Source organism: Sinohyriopsis cumingii, chromosome 13, assembly GCF_028554795.1.
Source record: "Sinohyriopsis cumingii isolate HCF-2022 chromosome 13, ASM2855479v2, whole genome shotgun sequence".
NCBI classification, from domain to species: Eukaryota; Metazoa; Mollusca; class Bivalvia; order Unionida; family Unionidae; genus Sinohyriopsis; species Sinohyriopsis cumingii.
Window position 1 is genome coordinate 65,382,264 of NC_142973.1, and position 19,201 is coordinate 65,401,464.

Genomic DNA, 19,201 nt, shown 5'->3' on the forward strand with positions numbered 1-19,201 from the left:
ACAAGCCAGCAAACCATGGGATTCTTCCCAATATCTTGAATGGAACTCATAATAAGAATGTTCTCATTTACTGGGCTCCCATTTATAGGTCTATGGATTTAATATCATGTCTCAATACAGAAAAATTAGTGGATTTGGTTTAATCAGCCTAACATGGCAGTCATCTGACACTGTTTATGGACATCTGAGTTCGATTTAGAACACTCTAATCTAGTAATGTACAGAGTGACCTCCCATAACAAACACATCCCTTAAACAACCACAACTCATATTCAATAATTCTCTGAAACTCCCAACAGCCATTTTTAAAATATATTGTTTCTCAGTTAAACGGGAGCCATGGTGAGTCAGTGGTTAGTATCCAGGACTCACAACCAAAAGGTAGCAGGCTTGCATCCTACCACCAGACCAGTCTGGGTCAGCTACTGTGGTGTATCCTTGGGCAAGGTACTTTACTCCAACTGCCTCAGCACTAAATAAAATAGTTGTGTTATTGTGCCAAACAAAAACCCTCCCTCAAACAGGAACCAGGTTTTCATTTCAAAAGGTGTCTGCTCACTAGCACTGTACAAAGTTGATGCTTTTCAGCTCTTAACTGCTTACAAATCTGCAGCTATAATTGATTAGGTTGAGTTGACCAGATTAGAGAACACAGAATTTGTTAATGTCTGAGGCCCATAATTACTTCAGCTGGGCAACATTCTAAAGTACCAGATCTACCTGCCAGAAAATTCCTCTGGAACCAAGAAGAGATCAATAGCCTTCCAAAGTACAGGCAACCAAACAGCACCTGTTCCTAAAAGTATATCACTTTTGCTACCAACAGATACAAATCAGCAACGTCTAGAAGTTCTCTCTGGTTTATATTAATCTACACTGATTGTATTGTGGTCTAACTATGAAGATGCGAAGCAAACAAAAACAAAAAACTTTTACCATTCTGGTTTACAAGCATCTTTCTGTTCTAAAGGTACGTCTACATTCTAATATACACAACAAAAATATTACATATAAAACCAGCCAGATTTGACTAGCTCAGATTTTATATCCATAAGACAAGTTACATCTTGAGAATGTTGCCAGAAACATCTCTGCTTTTTCCATTTAACAAGAGACTTAGATCTGGAGTCGATCCTAAATGAGAATATTAAAGAAATACCACAAATATTATAAATTGTGTCAATGAACTTTGCCAAGTAACAAGTACATGTAGACCATATAACAGATAATTCCTAACAGTACAAAACGTTTATGACTTAGTACATGCAAGAAGCTGAGTTATATTTGTGTATCGGTTTTCAAAATGGCTGATTAACTGTTGAGAACATGATATATAAAGTCAACCAAGGCACCAAAAAAAACAAAAACAACTGGGACAAAATTAGGTAGTGTCAAACCAGGCAAGAGTTACAATATATGCTTGACTTATAAGTCATGTCCAATTGCAAGCTGCAGAGACCCAGATCTGCCAGAGCATAATGCACTGGCAGATCTGAGTCTGTGCTTTCCTAGGAATAATCAATAGAACAACAACACAGACCCTGATTTGCAGGCACACTGTGCTACAGCAGATCAGGATTTTTGTCTTTTGCATTTTGGCTTGACTTATAAGCAAGTATTTATGGTATATGTGTGGTACATGTTAATGCAATGTCTACAGGCCAGTATATGGTATATGTATGGTACATGTTAATGCAATGTCTACAGGCCAGTATATGTGGTATATGTGTGGTACATGTTTATGCAATGTCTACAGGCCAGTATATGTGGTATATGTGTGGTACATATTAATGCAATGTCTACAGGCCAGTATATGTGGTATATGTGTGGTACATGTTAATGCAATGTATACAGGCCAGTATTTATGGTATATGTGTGGTACATGTTAATGCTATGTCTACAGGCCAGTATATGGTATATGTGTGGTACATGTAAATACAATTTCTACAGGCCAGTATATGTGGTATATGTGTGGTACATGTTTATGCAATATCTACAGGCCAGTATATGGTATATGTGTGGCACATGTAAATACAATTTCTACAGGCCAGTATATGTGGTATATGTGTGGTACATGTTAATGCAATGTCTACAGGCCAGTATATGGTATATGTGTGGTACATGTTTATGCAATGTCTACAGGCCAGTATATGGTATATGTGTGGTACATGTTAATGCAATGTCTACAGGCCAGAATATGTGGTATATGTGTGGTACATGTTTATGCAATGTCTACAGGCCAGAATATGTGGTATATGTGTGGTACATGTTTATGCAATGTCTACAGGCCAGTATATGGTATATGTGTGGTACATGTAAATACAATTTCTACAGGCCAGTATATGTGGTATATGTGTGGTACATGTTTATGCAATATCTACAGGCCAGTATATGGTATATGTGTGGTACATGTAAATACAATTTCTACAGGCCAGTATATGTGGTATATGTGTGGTACATGTTAATGCAATGTCTACAGGCCAGTATATGGTATATGTGTGGTACATGTTTATGCAATGTCTACAGGCCAGTATATGGTATATGTGTGGTACATGTAAATACAGTTTCTACAGGCCAGTATATGTGGTATATGTGTGGTACATGTTAATGCAATGTCTACAGGCCAGTATATGGTATATGTGTGGTACATGTTTATGCAATGTCTACAGGCCAGTATATGGTATATGTGTGGTACATGTAAATACAATTTCTACAGGCCAGTATATGGTATATGTGTGGTACATGTTTATGCAATGTCTACAGGCCACCATATAGTATATGTGTGGTACATGTTAATGCAATGTCTACAGGCCAGTATATGGTATATGTGTGGTTTGACAATTTGTAGAATGAGCAGTTGTCGTGTATACTCGGCACGTTGCCCCGGTTCTTATATCGCCTGACTCATCACGGACCTTACAGGTATATGTGTGGTACATGTTAATACAATGTCTACAGGCCAGTATATGGTATATGTGTGTTACATGTAAATACAATGTCTACAGGCCAGTATATGGTATATGTGTGGTACATGTTAATGCAATGTCTACAGATTAGTGGGATCAATATTTATCTCTAGTACAGAAGCATGGAATTGATAGTTTCAATAGCAAGGCTGTACAGTACCTGCACACAAATACTAGGCAGCCTAATGCTACATTTATTCCAATGTTCTTTTCTGTTTTTGTCTATATCTTTTTTTTACAATGTTTTCTTTATTCCATCTCTGACAGCACTCAGAACACATTAAAAGAAAGTTTTAAAAGAAGGAAGTTGCACTTGTTTATTGCCCTGACAGGCACATCCTGATAAAACTACTGTTACCATATCATTGGTAGTAGTTGTTTGTTGCTCTGACAGGCACATCCTGATACAAATATTGTTACCATATTAGTGGCAATAGTGTTTTATTGCCCTGACACGCACATCCTGATACAAATACGTTACCATATTAGCAACAGAAGCTGTTTATTGCCCTGCCAGACACATCCTGATACAAATAATGTTACCATATTAGTGGCAGTAGTTGTTTATTTCTCTGATAGGCACATCCTGTTACAAATACTGCTACCATATTAGTGGCAATAGTTTTTTATTGCTCTGATAGGCACATCCTGTTACAAATAATGTTACCATATTAGTGGCAGTAGTTGTTTATTTCTCTACCAGGCACATCCTGATACAAATATTGTTACCATATTAGCAGAAGCAGTTTTTTTATTACCTGTCTATTACATGATAGAGCAAACAGTTTAGAACCAGGTGTGCAGCATATCATGGTCTACAGTACCGGTGCATACTGCGAAAAATTTGTACTGCTGTAGTTCTCAGTGTACCATAATATGTACCACAGTATACCACGACTATATTAGAGACCAAAAATTCAATGTTCTGGGGCCTGGCACTTTTTTGTTTAATTTGTCTGTCAATAACTGGAAATAATATCCTGCTCTGTTTTTGAGCAACATTAGAAAAAAATATTAATTATCTTGAGATAAAAGAAAATATTTTAAGATCAAAAAGAAAATCACAGCTATCTCCCCATCCAGCCCCTGGTAATTAAATGGCCAATACAATACAGTAGATGAATTTGCTGTGTGAATGCTAATTGCTATATAAGTTGCTATCTAAAAGCTGTAACTACAGTGGAATGATTAAACTTACACTATAGCTGATACTGTGTATGACATTGTGCTGACATAAGAGAGCCTACTGATAAAAAAATGAAGTGTTGATACTGAAGTCTACAAATTTCTAGCTACACTACTGCTATAATAGGCAGGGAAACTTGGAGTGTGATGCCAACATACAGGCAAGATATTTATCCGAGAGAGCCAGTAAACATAAAACACTTACTGAACATACAAGAAACTATTTAGAAATTATGTATAGTTCAGACAGATATCAAGTCCGCTCCTGAAAGTTGAAGGATGATTTTCAGTTCTACAAAGGAAAACATATACTTAACAGAGACACTTGTAACTAACTAAAACATGTCATGTTTTTGTTGTAATTTTTAGTTTTTCTTTTTCTTAATCAAAAATTCTTCTGAAAGGTGGATATTGCCTGAATCTCTTTTGCAATTCATTTGGCATAATGACAGATGTCATCAGCAATAGAATTATATTTGTCATGATTAAATTTTGTAACAGATACAACCATTTTGTAAAACAAGATAAATTTTGTAAACTATTTTATCACGAATAATTAAAAGACGCTGTCAATATCAATAAAGTCGTAACAAAATTCCTTGGGAATTTCTGTACATTTGTTATTGATCAAAACCACCAACATACCAGTACAAAGTACTGTGGTACATACCACTGGAAAAATACTGTGGTAAACCAGTATGCCAGAATACCATGTACCTCAAGTCTACAGTGTTCACTTGGAATCGTAGTGCAACAATGTAGACCCAGAATTACCCCTGCAAAATGCACTAGCGCATCATAATTATGGAATCATAAATGAAGCAAATGGGGTATGCCAAACAAAGCTAACTTCCAGGGTATGCAAATACAAAGTTCACTTCCAGGGTACTGTTGTAGTGCCTATTTGATAGAGCTGTGCTAAGAGAAATTAGTCACAAGCCAGAGGAATTTTCTTGTCCACATTTAATGTACCCCTAATGCATCCAGTTCTACATGATGACTCTCTTGCACTATGTTTGACCTGGCTTATAAAGAATTCCAATGAACTTCAGAGAGAGCATTCCCTGAAGACCTTTTCTAGAGCTACCCTTATGGTCTGATTGTGTTAGTTGCAGACCCTTTATCTAACTTTAGTCTACATATAACAATACACAAAATCTAAATTATATAATCCAAATAAAGTCATATGACTAATCTCCACACACACCCTTAGTATATTAGAATTTCCAAATATATTACATTAAATGGGAAATTACTTGTAAAATTTATCCTTATGAGCTAATTAATTGCAAATTAAACTGTAGCTACCCAACTTTATTTGAAGCACTTTATATCTACTAAAAGAAATTCAAATTTCCCAAAAACAGGTCACTAATTTAAATGTTTGAGTCTTAAGGGAAACTTGCTATCATTGATAGTAGGTTACAAACACATAATCACAATTCTATAATGACTTTTTCATTTCTATTGCCTCAGCCTAAAGCACTGTAACCTAACACCATTGCTCCTGAGTGGCTGCTGATGATACCATATTCAACTAGAATACCAGCTCCTAACTTTGACAGTAAATAAATATACACTCCTCTATCATAGATATACCATTTTTAAATTTATCAAGAGAATTTAGAAAATTTATATACAAATGTATCTACTCGCCTAAAACTTCTATAGATACCATAGCACCTGAAATAACTAAATTTAGCCCTATAATAGTACTGAATTACTGTTTAGATCAAATCTCCACCACCTCTTAATCAACAGATATGGAATAATATTTTGTGACCTTTTGAGACAGGTGGTCTTAAGCGTAAGTCTGACTGTAGTAACATACAGAAATGCCTACCTTGATCTGAAGAACTGCTGTGTATCCATCTTCCGAGTCGGCTGTCTTTTCAAGTGTGAGCGAATATCTGCCAGCCTGACTGATCTCCTGAGCATCACGGAACCAGCGGATGTTCGGTGCTGGCTTGGCCTCCATAATGCAGGACATTACCAGAAGGTTTGCTTGTTGCTTGATTGTTGGCTTTTGAAGGAAGTGAGGGGCCTTGCCTTCTGGGGCTCTGGAAAACAAGAAGAAATTGTCAACAAAATTTGATATATCAAGTAATAGGAAATTACAGAAACAAATCATGAGCTAGTCTTGTTAACCCACCCTGTATTTTAAAGATTTCTTATGTCTGACCTTTACCTTCCATCTAATATGCCTTCTAAAGAATTTTAACTCTTTTACTGAGTCTTGGATTCAGCCAATGTTGGTATGTGAGAAAGCTTGCCAGTAGCTTCTCGTGAGTCTGTGGTTCCTTCTGGGGTTGTCCTGGGTTCTTCTTCCACCATTAATACTGGCTGCCATGTATAGCCTATCGTGTGCTGAAAAATGGCATTAAACCCCACAACAACTCTTTTACTGTTTTTCTTTAACCATTTATTTTAAGAATTTGACCTTTTTTATTTTTATCTTTCATTTTATGTACCTTTCAAAGAATTGTATCTTTTATCTTTTATTTACATAGGTTTAGCGTGTTATAGTTTCAGCAATATTTTTATCTTATTTATACATACATACATACATACATACATACATACATGTACATATATACATACATCTCAACCCTACACATACATATTTTTAACCCATTTAATTATCATAAACAAGTTAGTGCCTGGAAATTTGGAATCAACATCATTAAATTCACATTTCATAAAAAGCCATATATTTTATTAAAGTGAGAAAAAAAACTTGCAATACACGATAAATATCAACAAAGGAGAAAATATTGATCAGTGATATTGTTTGTGATACCTATTGGTGAAAATACTTTAAGAAATAAATACTAATTAAATAAGTCTTGTCAAGCGAAATTCATGCTTCAGATTTATCTTTTGATTTAGTTTCAGTGTAATCATCATAAATATGACACGCCCTATTGTATTCAAAAGTGAAAAGTGTTAATCAAGCATCAAAAGTGATGCCCACAAGCGCTTCCATGGGAATTTAATTAGTGCTAATTGTGTTTAGATATTCAATTTATTACCATGTTTGTTGCACAGATACAATCAATACAAAGGGGACTAGCTCTGTATTATCCCATTATGTCTCTTGTATCCAATCAAGCCAAGGAGTTGATTAAAAGCTGTTGATAGATATACAGTCCTACCCATGTAAGAACTAATAGTCACAGTCAAGTAACAAAGTCAGCTCATTTCAACTGACCAATGAACACAGTTTTAATTAATATTATGTAAATAACATCATTAAAGTATATAACATTTATCACAGGCTTATCTGGACCATCGTGAATTGATCAACGTGAAAAAGGGAACCAAGTGTAAGGATACTTTGTACACCACTCCCTTGATGACTCGCGCATAATGGGATCCAAAAGCATTGACCACACAATAAGCAAGGACACAAATTATCAAGGGACCTATAAAAAACTAATAAAAGTATGGAAATCAATGGAGCGGGGGTGGGGGGTGGCAGGTTGCTTTGCTGAATACTCATTTTATAATGGTGTACTTTGTTTCTTCATAAAGTATCTTTAATTTCAAGATAAGCTATACTGAACAGATCATCAGAAACATTATTCCACATGGTTTCTGTACACTTGAGATGTCTACCGCTAAAAACATTTTGTGTTACGTTGCTTCTTTTTGTGCTGAATTGGATACATTCTAGTTTTATTGTTCATTCAGAACTGATGAGATTTCTTTCTTGAAAAAGATAAACAAACATTTAAAAAAATAATGTTGAATCTTGTTTTGTTTTCCTTTCTTTATTCTTCTGTCACTAGATGGATTGAACGATCAATAGATAGATTATGTTGCAACAGAATGTAACGAAACAAACAAATTTGCAAAAGTTATTCATTAACCAAAAATGAATTGGTTTATTTTTAAACACTGACAGAAAAATGCAAATGAGAATACGATAGTATTTGCAGTTTGTAGCACACATGACATATATCACTTCACATTTCACAACCTGATTCACTGAGTATATATCTCCTGCCAATGAATTTTGTTTTATTCCATTTTGGTGCCAGAATCTCCAAAACCATCCATTGCTTACCATGAAATCAGAGAATTATTCCAGAGATAAGAATACTTTGTTCACAATGATGAGTGAACATGGTGTAAAAGCATCATCTAACTGTACAGGTTGCACTGACTATGCCCATTTTTGTTTTAACCCATCATTAGGATCAACGTCATGCAAGTAACCCAGAAATATCTGCTCATCCTTGAGAGAATCTTTGAGTGTTGACTCAGAAATTTTGAGTTCACTACAATTTTTTATCTCAATTCATCATTAGGAACTCTATATATGATACAAAGCTCTTTGTTCACCAAGTATACATTTCGCCTGATTCCTTTACTCTCCATAATCACATTAATAAAATGATTCTGATACATTCCTGATTAATATATATACTTTATTGATGTTAAGTACATAAAATTGGAAAACCATGTTCAAATGGTCAAATAAAATGGACTGATTTTGAGATGCAAGAGTAATAGCTTACAAATGTAAAACAAAAGATATGACTATAGACTACATACTGTGCATCACACTCAATGTTACAATGTATATGAAAACTTGGAATGGTTGGTATTAAAAGTTAAAATCAAGATAACATAGCTCAAGTGCTGTGAAAATCCAATCCACCCCTCACCCTGCAAGTTATAAAACATCAATAGAATTTTCCAAAATTGTGCCAAAACAAGTCTAATAGTACAACTGACATGGGGAGACAACTCCAAAAGTACTAATCTGACATGGGGAGATAACTCTAAAATTACTAATCTGATAATATTACTAATCTGATAATGCTAGATATTGCAGGAGATATATACTCCTGTCATGTTACAAATGCATACCGAGTTTCAACAAAATATGGTTCTGGAGATTATAACCAGACACGAGAGTGTAATGGCTGCAAAGATTTTGTGTAAGTGAATGTATAGGTTTTAAACATTTAAATTGTGCTTGCTAGGAGTATGATAATTGATACTTACTTTTGTTTCTTGCCTGAAAAGAAAAGGAAAAATATTGTAAGGTGAAAATAATTTTACAAAAAGAAAGAGAAAAACATGGAAATTGCTCAAAGATTCAAAATTATGAGAGTATATATCGCCAAATGTGTGGTTAAACACATAATATGGTTAAGGAAAAAAATGCAAGATCCAGATCATTCAATATTTTTCCAGAAAATACTTTTGGATGATTTCTTTCCAAACAAGTTAATTAATCAACAAATGTTAGTAACTATAATATCTGCATAAATGCACAATGTGATTAAAACTTATTAAAGTTTGCATATTTTCATGAATTTCTTTTATCATGGCATTAATTCAAGGTAACTTAGTCAACCAGGTAACCCTCAGTTTCTGCAATATGGTAGATAAGATTAATTTATACTCCTGCAAAAAGTAAACTTTAACTTAAGCAAAACACAGACAAAACATGTTGATATTTGTGGTTTCTATTTCTAATTGTGTCTGTTTTGTGTCTTGGGCTAAATGCAGGCTCACACTCTGAAATATCAGAAGCAATCCAGACACAATCATGATAAACTGACAGAAAAGCAGGAAATTAGAAAAGCACCTTGATAACTGTTGAATGTTTGCAACAGATAGTGCTTAAGTGTTTTAATGGATTTTAATGAATTGTAAGTGCTAAAAGTGTGGTGTGCCTAAAAAAATGTATACAGCTATCAATTGTTAACCTCTAAAAAATGTAATGTTACATTTTGTAAAAAGAGTGGATGCAATAAACATAAAGCAATCAGTTAATTAATGGCAGTTTGAATTCTTCACAAAATTTGATGAATATTAATTTAAAAAATTAGAGGGTCTCATGTGAGAATTCATTACAAAGGAAATGTAAGAAACAAGCCAAATAATTTTTATTTCTTGCAAGACTTTGCAAGCTAAAGATTAAAATTATTTGATGAATTTTATAATTTCATTTGAAATGAGCACAAATGTTAGATTCTATTTATTCCATGATGAAAAATACTGATTTTATTTAACCCAAGTGCAAAACAGTAAAGTGAAATTACTTGAAATACATTTGGATTCCTTGGTCCTTACACCTTTCCTTGGTGTAACATTATGATTTTGTTTATGATGTTGTGAAGTGTTATTACATGTGTTACACATATGAAATTATGATATGGTTATATTAGCATAAATAACACAGTAGTCATGTGATATAACTTTTTTATCAATTGCCAGACAACAATTCTTTCCCTAAAACAGATTTAATTCTGTATTGGCATGCTGTTTAGAGATGCAAATGTTGTTACAAATCTGGTATGTAGAGTGTTTTATCTATCTTAATCACATAGGGCCGAGTGCAACTCAAATAAATTGTTTAAGTACTGAGTGGGACTATCAACAGGAAAATACATTTTCAATAATGACTGAGATGATCACCAGATAAATAAAATATAAAAATATCCAAGGATTCAAAGCAACATTATCAACGGTCTTTAAACAAAGGGTTATATTTATTAATAGTCAATGGAGCTATTTAAACTTGTCCCGGGAATTAACATAAACCATCTGATTTTTACAAAAAGATACAACTATTATACTTCTGTTTGAAGGGTAATGGATCACTCTGATAAATGGCTTTATCAATGTGGAAAGCAGGATTTTGCACGCATGATCAAACCTCCAAGGTCTAATGGCATCATGGTAACACAAGGAAAAGTCCAGAGTTTCACCTCTCCAGGGTCACAAACTCCAAAATTTTCTGAGCACAATTAAAATCACAATCTAAAAAGTCCAATATCTGATATGATACTGTACTTTAAATCAGGTCAAATGATTATGTATACCTACGATACTTCAGTTTCATAATGAGGGTCCAATAGGTATACATGCAATAATGGGGCCCTTTAGTGGAAAAAACAATAAAAATTTTTAAGGTAGAGTCCCTTGATAGTCCAAAAAATTTTAATACAGTTCCTCGAAGAAACTTTAGTAAGAGATGCAGGTTTTCTGCTTCTGGAAAAAACCTATTTCAGGGAAAACCCTATTTCAGGAAAAACCCTATTTTGGGGAAAAGCCTGTTTCTGGAAAAACCCTATTTTGGGGAAAACCCTGTTTGATTTTTTTTCTTTTTCACTGAAATTAAGTATACAAACAGTACAATCTAATTTAGGAAAATTCTTAAGTTCCAGCATTTTAACCTTTCCACAAGGACAATTTTGATGAATGTAAGAATTTTCACACATTAAAGCTGTCCAAGTTGTGCTCAAAAGGTTTCAAGAATACAGGTCCAGGTACAGCAGCACATAAAAGATTATGGAGGACAAAAATAAGGAAAAAGTTGGGATTCTGACAGAAGATACATACAATGCTGTGACCAGTATGATGAAGATTCTGCAGCCTAGAGAATGAAATCAGTGCTTCTGAATACAAGTGCTGGTGCATAACATAGCGGTGGTGGTGGTGCTTGTTGGGAGTTTAGTTATAAAACGCAGCTCAGTGCATTATGTCATGCCAGCTTGTGCTTCCCTGTACATACAAAAAGCTGTGGAACATGGTACCATATAGGGTTATGACTGAACTAAATTTAGCTTTGCCAGTTTGAGCAGTTCTAAATAAATATATATTTTGTCACAAGGGTGAATTAGAGAAATGTTAAATAAAAACTATTTGAACCGAAAATTGTTTAGAGAAACCAGTCTCGAATGACCACCTTTTCTCATAGAAAATCATGGTCTGTTAAGACAGTTGCTCTCTAATGGCAGATGCTAACACTATATGATTAATAAATCTGTGCGTTGAGAATCTGGTCTCTCTGGACAGGTGGTTTCTAACAACAATGGTTTTTCAATCAAGGCTTTACTTTTTATAAGATTTTTAACAAGATTTCTATATCTGCCAACAATGACAAGTATTTAATGTCATAATATTAATTATTTCAATTTGTGAATCAGTATAAAATGTAAATAAAGGCAATAAGTTCAGTTTTCAAGTGAAAAGTTTAATTTGATGTTACCAACTGGAAAATAATATGACTTGTCAGAAACAAGTATGAAGGTGTGTAATTAACATCATCAAAGATGGATACTCACAGGAAGAAACATTCAGTTTGTGCTAAATATCATTCAATTTCTCTAAAATAATGAATTCAGTTAAAATTTTGAAAGCAAATGGAAGCAGCAATAATTGTATTAATCAAATCCCTGAGGTTTAATCAAATCCCTGAGGTTGTAGTATCTTGCAGTAGTGCACCCAACTTTTCAATCACTCAAATGCAGTGATTTGTTCACAAATTCCTAATTATGCAGCAGTGTACCACCTATACTCACTTACAAATCAAGTCCAACTGCAAACAACATAGATCCTGATCTGTCATATCATAATGTGCCTGTAGATCTGGGTCTATGTTGTTTGTTTGACTAATTACTCTTAATAAACTGCACAAACCCAGACCTGCTGGTGGATTATGTGATGGCAGATCTGTTTCTGTGCAATTTGTAGCTAGACTCGAATTATAAGTGAGTGTATGCAATACCATAGGCTGTACTCAAGCCATTTGTAATCTGACTGCTATTTTCTGGAAATAAAAACCTCAGTGCTTTGCTATAATTACTGAGTATTTGGCATGCCATCTAGATTTTGAAATCAATTCATTACAGGATAGAAATGTTAAGTATTTGCTTCTAACTGAGCCAATATGTCAGAATTTTCTCAGTGTCAGATCTTTTTCTGGGGTTTCATTGCCAATAATTTACAAAGTGCTTCCTCATTATCATTTAAAAAAAAGATGACAAGAATATTAAGTTATATATTAAAATAATTGACTTTGGATTTCAGTTGCTATAATGATTTATCAAGACCAGAACTTTTTTATTCACTATGGCCTACAGTCTCTGTGAATACTGTTATTCTGGGGTTGATAAATCCTTGTAGCAAATAACAGACCTGGCTCTATGCTGCATACAGATAGGTGCTTAGTATATATGAATAAGGGAGGTAACCCAGCTACAAATACAACAAATCTAAATGACTAATAATGACATAGTTTAACTTATCTCTTTATCTACATACATTTTTTTCTCACCAAAAAAATAAATTATTGGCTTTTAAGGTCTGAATAGACCAATAATCCATTTTATCATACCAATATAAAACTTTTATTAGTTTCTCAACGAAAGGTGATACATTTTATACATTTTAAGAACATGCCTTTACTTGGCCCCCTTTCTTAGCACAAGTAAAAAATCGATGAAAAACTAATTTGTGAGCTACTTTGTGCTTCTGATTTTTAATAAATGCAAAAAGAAACAAGATGAAAAATAACAATATCATCTGTAATCAATAATAAAAATTAATAATAAAATGGGCTGACACAGTATTAAAATCTAACCTGAAGCAAAAGACATGAACACAGTTCATGATGGCCAACCCTATATGGCAGACAAATGTGACAATCTGAAGGAGAAACAATTTGGGATCTAATGGAAAAATGGGAATGGAAAATGACAACAGGTCATGGATATCAGCAGGGTTCATAATTATCTTACCCAATGTACCAGTCCTGACTGTCAGTAAAATAGACAATTGAACTAACTAGAGCCCATTTATTTTCAAAAGTATGAATACACAGCAAAATAATGTAGCATTTCTAACGATATTATTCAAGTTAACATGATAGTTTATCATCTGTACAAATATCTATATAAATTTACCTGTATTGTCTACAAGTCAAAATATTTAAATAAAAGAAACATCATATTTAGAGAAACGTTCAAGATTAGCTCAAACTTCAAAAAGTACTTAAATATGTACTTGATTCACATACATAATAAACAATTCTGAATAGGAGATCCCCTTTTTGTTCAGATCCTTTTATTTAGCTAGAAAGTAAAAATCTTTAACACTGCATATAATCTAAATATCTGTAACATTGACCTTAATCGATGGTGCAGATGGACATATCGATGGACAAACAGATGCCAAAGTGATCTCCTTGATGAGCTACTACCAAGGTGGGCTTGACAAAATAAGTTTTCTGTTGATTCAGGGGTCTCACCTGTCCCCAAAGAATGATGTATCCCCCCCTCCCCATTCCATATCTGACCTTCAAAAACACAAAAATTTAATGTTGATACTTCCATTGGCAGCATTTTGAAAAAAAGTGACACAAATGTATCACCATTCTTATACAAGTGAGGAAAAAACTTGCTGTTTATTTAATAACCAAGAGCAAAGTGTCACCCGGTATAAATGACTTCAATTTGTGAAAACTACCATATATACTGGCTTATGAGTCCAAATGCAAGTTGCACAGACCCAGATCTGCTATCGAATAATGCAATGCCAGATGTGGGCCTGTACAGTTTGTTTGGAGTAATCAGTGGAACAAGCAGCACAGGCCCTGATCTGCAGGTACATTATGCTACAGCATTAGCAGAATCTTTGTTGCTTGCAGTTTGACTCGACTTATAAGCGAGTGCATATGGTATGCATCTATAAGCAAAGGCTTTACAAAGTTTAGAGTTATACAATTTAATCACGAGAGAATGCAAAGAGCTAACAAGTATCAAGTAGATCACTGTACTGAATATATGAGTAGGAAACACATTTTGGGAGCTATTTCTGAATACATCCTAATACATCGACTTCCAAGAGATTTCCCGTTAACCAAATGCCTAGCTGTGTTAAAAACATCGTTTTTCATTGGCTATTTGACTCACACATGTGCAGAAGAGTAAAAGTTGGAGACCCCTCTTTATTCCAAATGCCCATCTTATCCTACTTTTTGCAAAGGTTTGCCTGTCTGTGTGCAGTTCAGACCAGTCTGCTTTAGATTTGAGGCCAAAAAGTCTAAATTCCGGACATAAAATCGGATTCCGACCACGGGTGAATTTTGGGTGGAAAAAAATCAGGTCCACAAAATTAGGTTTTTCCCTCTGTATTTTGTAGTGCAACTAGAACATCCAGATTAGTTGGTATCACTGTAGAGCTACATCTGTCTACGTTTATACAATACCACCCACTTTAGGGTATCTTACATGACCTTGATGCTACAGAGCTCAGCAGTAGGCTACTACCTCCTGACACGTAAACACGGCGCCAGGGGTTAATGAGTTAATGTGGTAATCATGTGAAATACCATTTGCAGATAACAAATACTATATAAGCTAACAAAACAAATGCAAAACTAAAGTTTAAAAGGATCAAAGAATGTGAAACAGGTGTCTAACATTGCCTGAAGAATGGTCCTAATTCAGTCATTAATGCATTTGGCATATCGGCATCCTATCAGTTTTGTCAATAATACAAACATTATTTCACTGTTCAAATTTAGCTTTCTGAATATTCTCAATACTTTAAAATTAAAAATAAGTTCACTTCTTTATCTAAAATAAACAACTACATAAATCTTTTTATACGCCGTATTGGAGTAAAGGTTCTCTCCCTAATGAATCAGTTATCATAGTATATTATTGGAGAGCTTTTTCGTTTCAGAAAGTGTAATTCCATTTATGTTTTAAACCTAATATCTTGTGTAGGAATTTTACGATGCACTATTGATAAAAAAAACAAAACACTGCAACTTATGCCAATGGATGTCCATATTTTCATCAATAGAATATGGACCAAAGATGGTAGAATTAAGTAAGAAATAAGACTCTGTCAGTGATGCTTCTGGAATTTTTCATAATAAGGCAAACTCTTCCATCTCTTTTCCAAAAGTGGGCCAATTCTAAATTCAATAAGGCAAATTTGGCCTTCTTACATTAGAAATATGGGTCATACAGAAGAACATATTTTTTAAAGTGATTGTGGCATCCTCAAAATGGGCAAGCACAAGATTTTAGTGTGACTTGTGTAACTAAGCAATTTTTTTAGCATGTACAGCAGATCTATGATTTAAAAAATATTTATGAACTGAATTATTTTTCTTTTCATGATGTTCATGTATGACATGCATGTGTTCTCTTTATATGATGTCCATATATGTCAATGATTGGTTCTTTTGGATGATGTTCATTGTGTCAAATGTATGTCAATGATTGGTTCTTTTGGATGATGTTCATTGTGTCAAATGTATGTCAATGACTGGTTCTTTTGGATGATGTTCATTGTGTCAAATGTATGTCAATGACTGGTTCTTTTGGATGATGTTCATTGTGTCAAATGTATGTCAATGATTGGTTCTTTTGGATGATGTTCATTGTGTCAAATGTATGTCAATGATTGGTTCTTTTGGATGATGTTCATTGTGTCAAATGTATGTCAATGATTGGTTCTTTTGATGATGTTCATTGTGTCAAATGTATGTCAATGATTGGTTCTTTTGGATGATGTTCACTGTGTCAAATGTATGTTCATTTTTATGTCCATGTATTTCAAACATGGTTTTCTTGGGGTTGATGTTCATGTATGTCAAGCATGGGTTCTTTTCTGATGATGTTTGTTTGTGTCAAGCTGTTTTCTTTTTATAAAATGTCCATTTATCTCAAGCATGGGTTCTTTTAGATGATGTTCACGTATGTATATTTTTGTGACTATACATTGATTAAGGCTTCATTGATTCAATTTGGTCTTTTCATGGCAATTGGCATTGGCTAAGCTTTGATATGCTAAACATAATTACAATGAATCTGTCTACATTTGCAATGTATTTAGTTTTCTTTGGGAAAAAAGCTTGGTTCTTTGTTACAACTGAGTCAGTGTCATTATTTTAATGGTGGACAGTGCTTTGCTGACTCTGCATGGTCTTGGATAGTAATCAGCGCCGACTATAGCCTTTGATATGCTAAACCTTGTTGTAATGCATCTGTCTAGGTAAATTTGCAATGTATTTACTTTTCCGAAAATAAGTTTGGTTCTATGTAACAACAGAGTGATCAAATATATTTAATTGATAGTGTCATGCTTTTAAAGCCAGATATTTCTTTATTGTCTCAGCTTGGTCTTTTTAGGTAATCAGTCTCAGCTTGGTCTTTCTAAGTAATCGGTATCAGCTTGGTCTTTTTAGGTAATCGGTCTCAGCTTGGTCTTTCTAAGTAATCGGTCTCAGCTTGGTCTTTCTAAGTAATCGGTATCAGCTTGGTCTTTCTAAGTAATCGGTCTCAGCTTGGTCTTTCTAAGTAATCGGTATCAGCTTGGTCTTTCTAAGTAATCGGTCTCAGCTTGGTCTTTTTAGGTAATCTGTCTCAGCTTGGTCTTTTTAGGTAATCTGTCTCAGCTTGGTCTTTCTAGGTAATTGGTCTCAGCTTGGTCTTTCTAGACAATCAGTCTCAGCTTGGTCTTTCTAGGTAATTGGCAACTGCTAAAATTTTATATGCTAAACACTTTGCTTTGCCTAGGTACCAGTAAATTTGCAATTTATTTACTTTTCTCCTGAAAATAAACTTGGTTCTTTGTTTTCTTTCTCATTTTAAACCACAGTATTTGATACTTCTTTGTTAGAATACAGTGAGCAGTGTTTAACTGATGCAGCATGGTATTTATCAAAGGTAAAATAGCACCAGCTACATTTTATGTGTCAAACATCATTACAATGCATTGTCTTGGTAAATTCTAACTAGGACACAAAGAGATATATTTTTTAGACATCATGATAATCCAAATAAGGATAAATGCTGAACCTGTACTTTCCCATACAAGGACATACAAGGACATACAAAGGACATACAAGGAAATACAAAGGACATACAAAGGGCATACAAAGGACATACAAAGGGCATACAAAGGACATACAAGGACATACAAGGACATACAAAGGACATACAAGGACATACAAAGGACACACAAAGACATACAAGGACATACAAAGGACATACAAGGACATACAAAGGGCATACAAGGACATACAAGGACATATAAAGGACATACAAAGGACATACAAGGACATACAAAGGACACACAAAGACATACAAGGACATACAAAGGACATACAAGGACATACAAGGACATACAAAGGGCATACAAGGACATACAAGGACATACAAAGGGCATACAAAGGACATACAAAGGGCATACAAAGGACATACAAGGACATACAAGGACATACAAAGGACATACAAGGACATACAAAGGACACACAAAAACATACAAGGACATACAAAGGACATACAAGGACATACAAAGGACACACAAAGACATACAAGGACATACAAAGGACATACAAGGACATACAAAGGGCATACAAGGACATACAAGGACATATAAAGGACATACAAAGGACATACAAAGGACATACAAAGAACATACAGCACCTTTTGGAGAGCTATTACGATGATGAAGACAAATCTGAGAGATCTGATGCAATAGACTGAACTCCATCAACAAGATGAACCTTAACATGGCCCGTTTAAGGAACATTCATGTAATCAGAGAGATATTCCATGCTTTCAATATTGCCACTTTTTCATTCACTATCCAAAATGGCCAGCTGTTGTTACACTATGAAACTATACATCTCTAGATATTTTAATATGCAATCCTGATTTAATGACCACATAACAGTTGTAAATGGTAGCTATGATACATCCTGATTGAATGACCACATAACAGTTGTAAATGGTAGCTATGATATATCCTGATTTAATGACCACATAACAGTTGTAAATGGTAGCTATGATACATCCTGATTTAATGACCACATGACAGTTGTAAATGGTAGCTATGATACATCCCGATTGAATGACCACATAACAGTTGTAAATGGTAACTATGATACATCCTGATTGAATGACCACATAACAGTTGTAAATGGTAGCTATGATACATTTTTGTGATAACAGTATATTAACCTTTTATAATTTGTATTCTGTTATGTTTGTTTCTTTTCTGCTGTATATGTTAACCTCGTAGACTATTGTTAATTACATGTATATTTATTGTATATTTATTTTAAAAACAAGTCATAATGTAAACTAGATATTAACTAATTATGTCACCTTGAATAAATAAAAGCTTATTATTATTATTATTATTACACAGGTTATGAGCTTCTAAACACATAACACATACAAACAGGATTTGTAACTTTACTATCAGGCTTGAAAATTGAA

General features: G+C 34.1%; 1 protein-coding gene across 19 annotated transcripts in view; it reads right to left on the minus strand.

Annotated features, from left to right (window-relative positions):
- LOC149785740 (twitchin-like) overlaps nucleotides 1-19,201 on the minus strand; it is a 469,207-nt gene that overhangs the window by 362,854 nt on the left and 87,152 nt on the right. For 18 of the 19 annotated variants that reach the window (XR_016425447.1, XM_089979624.1, XM_089979627.1 and 15 more), the window contains exons 7-8: nucleotides 9,168-9,180; nucleotides 5,995-6,211 (exon numbers count right to left, since the gene is read on the minus strand). Coding sequence is in view for 18 of the 19 variants with exons in the window: in XM_089979624.1 (XP_089835750.1) it covers nucleotides 5,995-6,211; nucleotides 9,168-9,180 (230 nt within the window). In the remaining variant the exon portion in view is untranslated. Of the gene's footprint in view, nucleotides 1-5,994; nucleotides 6,212-9,167; nucleotides 9,181-13,539; nucleotides 13,571-19,201 lie in introns of those variants that run through there. The other variant, XM_089979641.1, reaches the window with a different exon arrangement.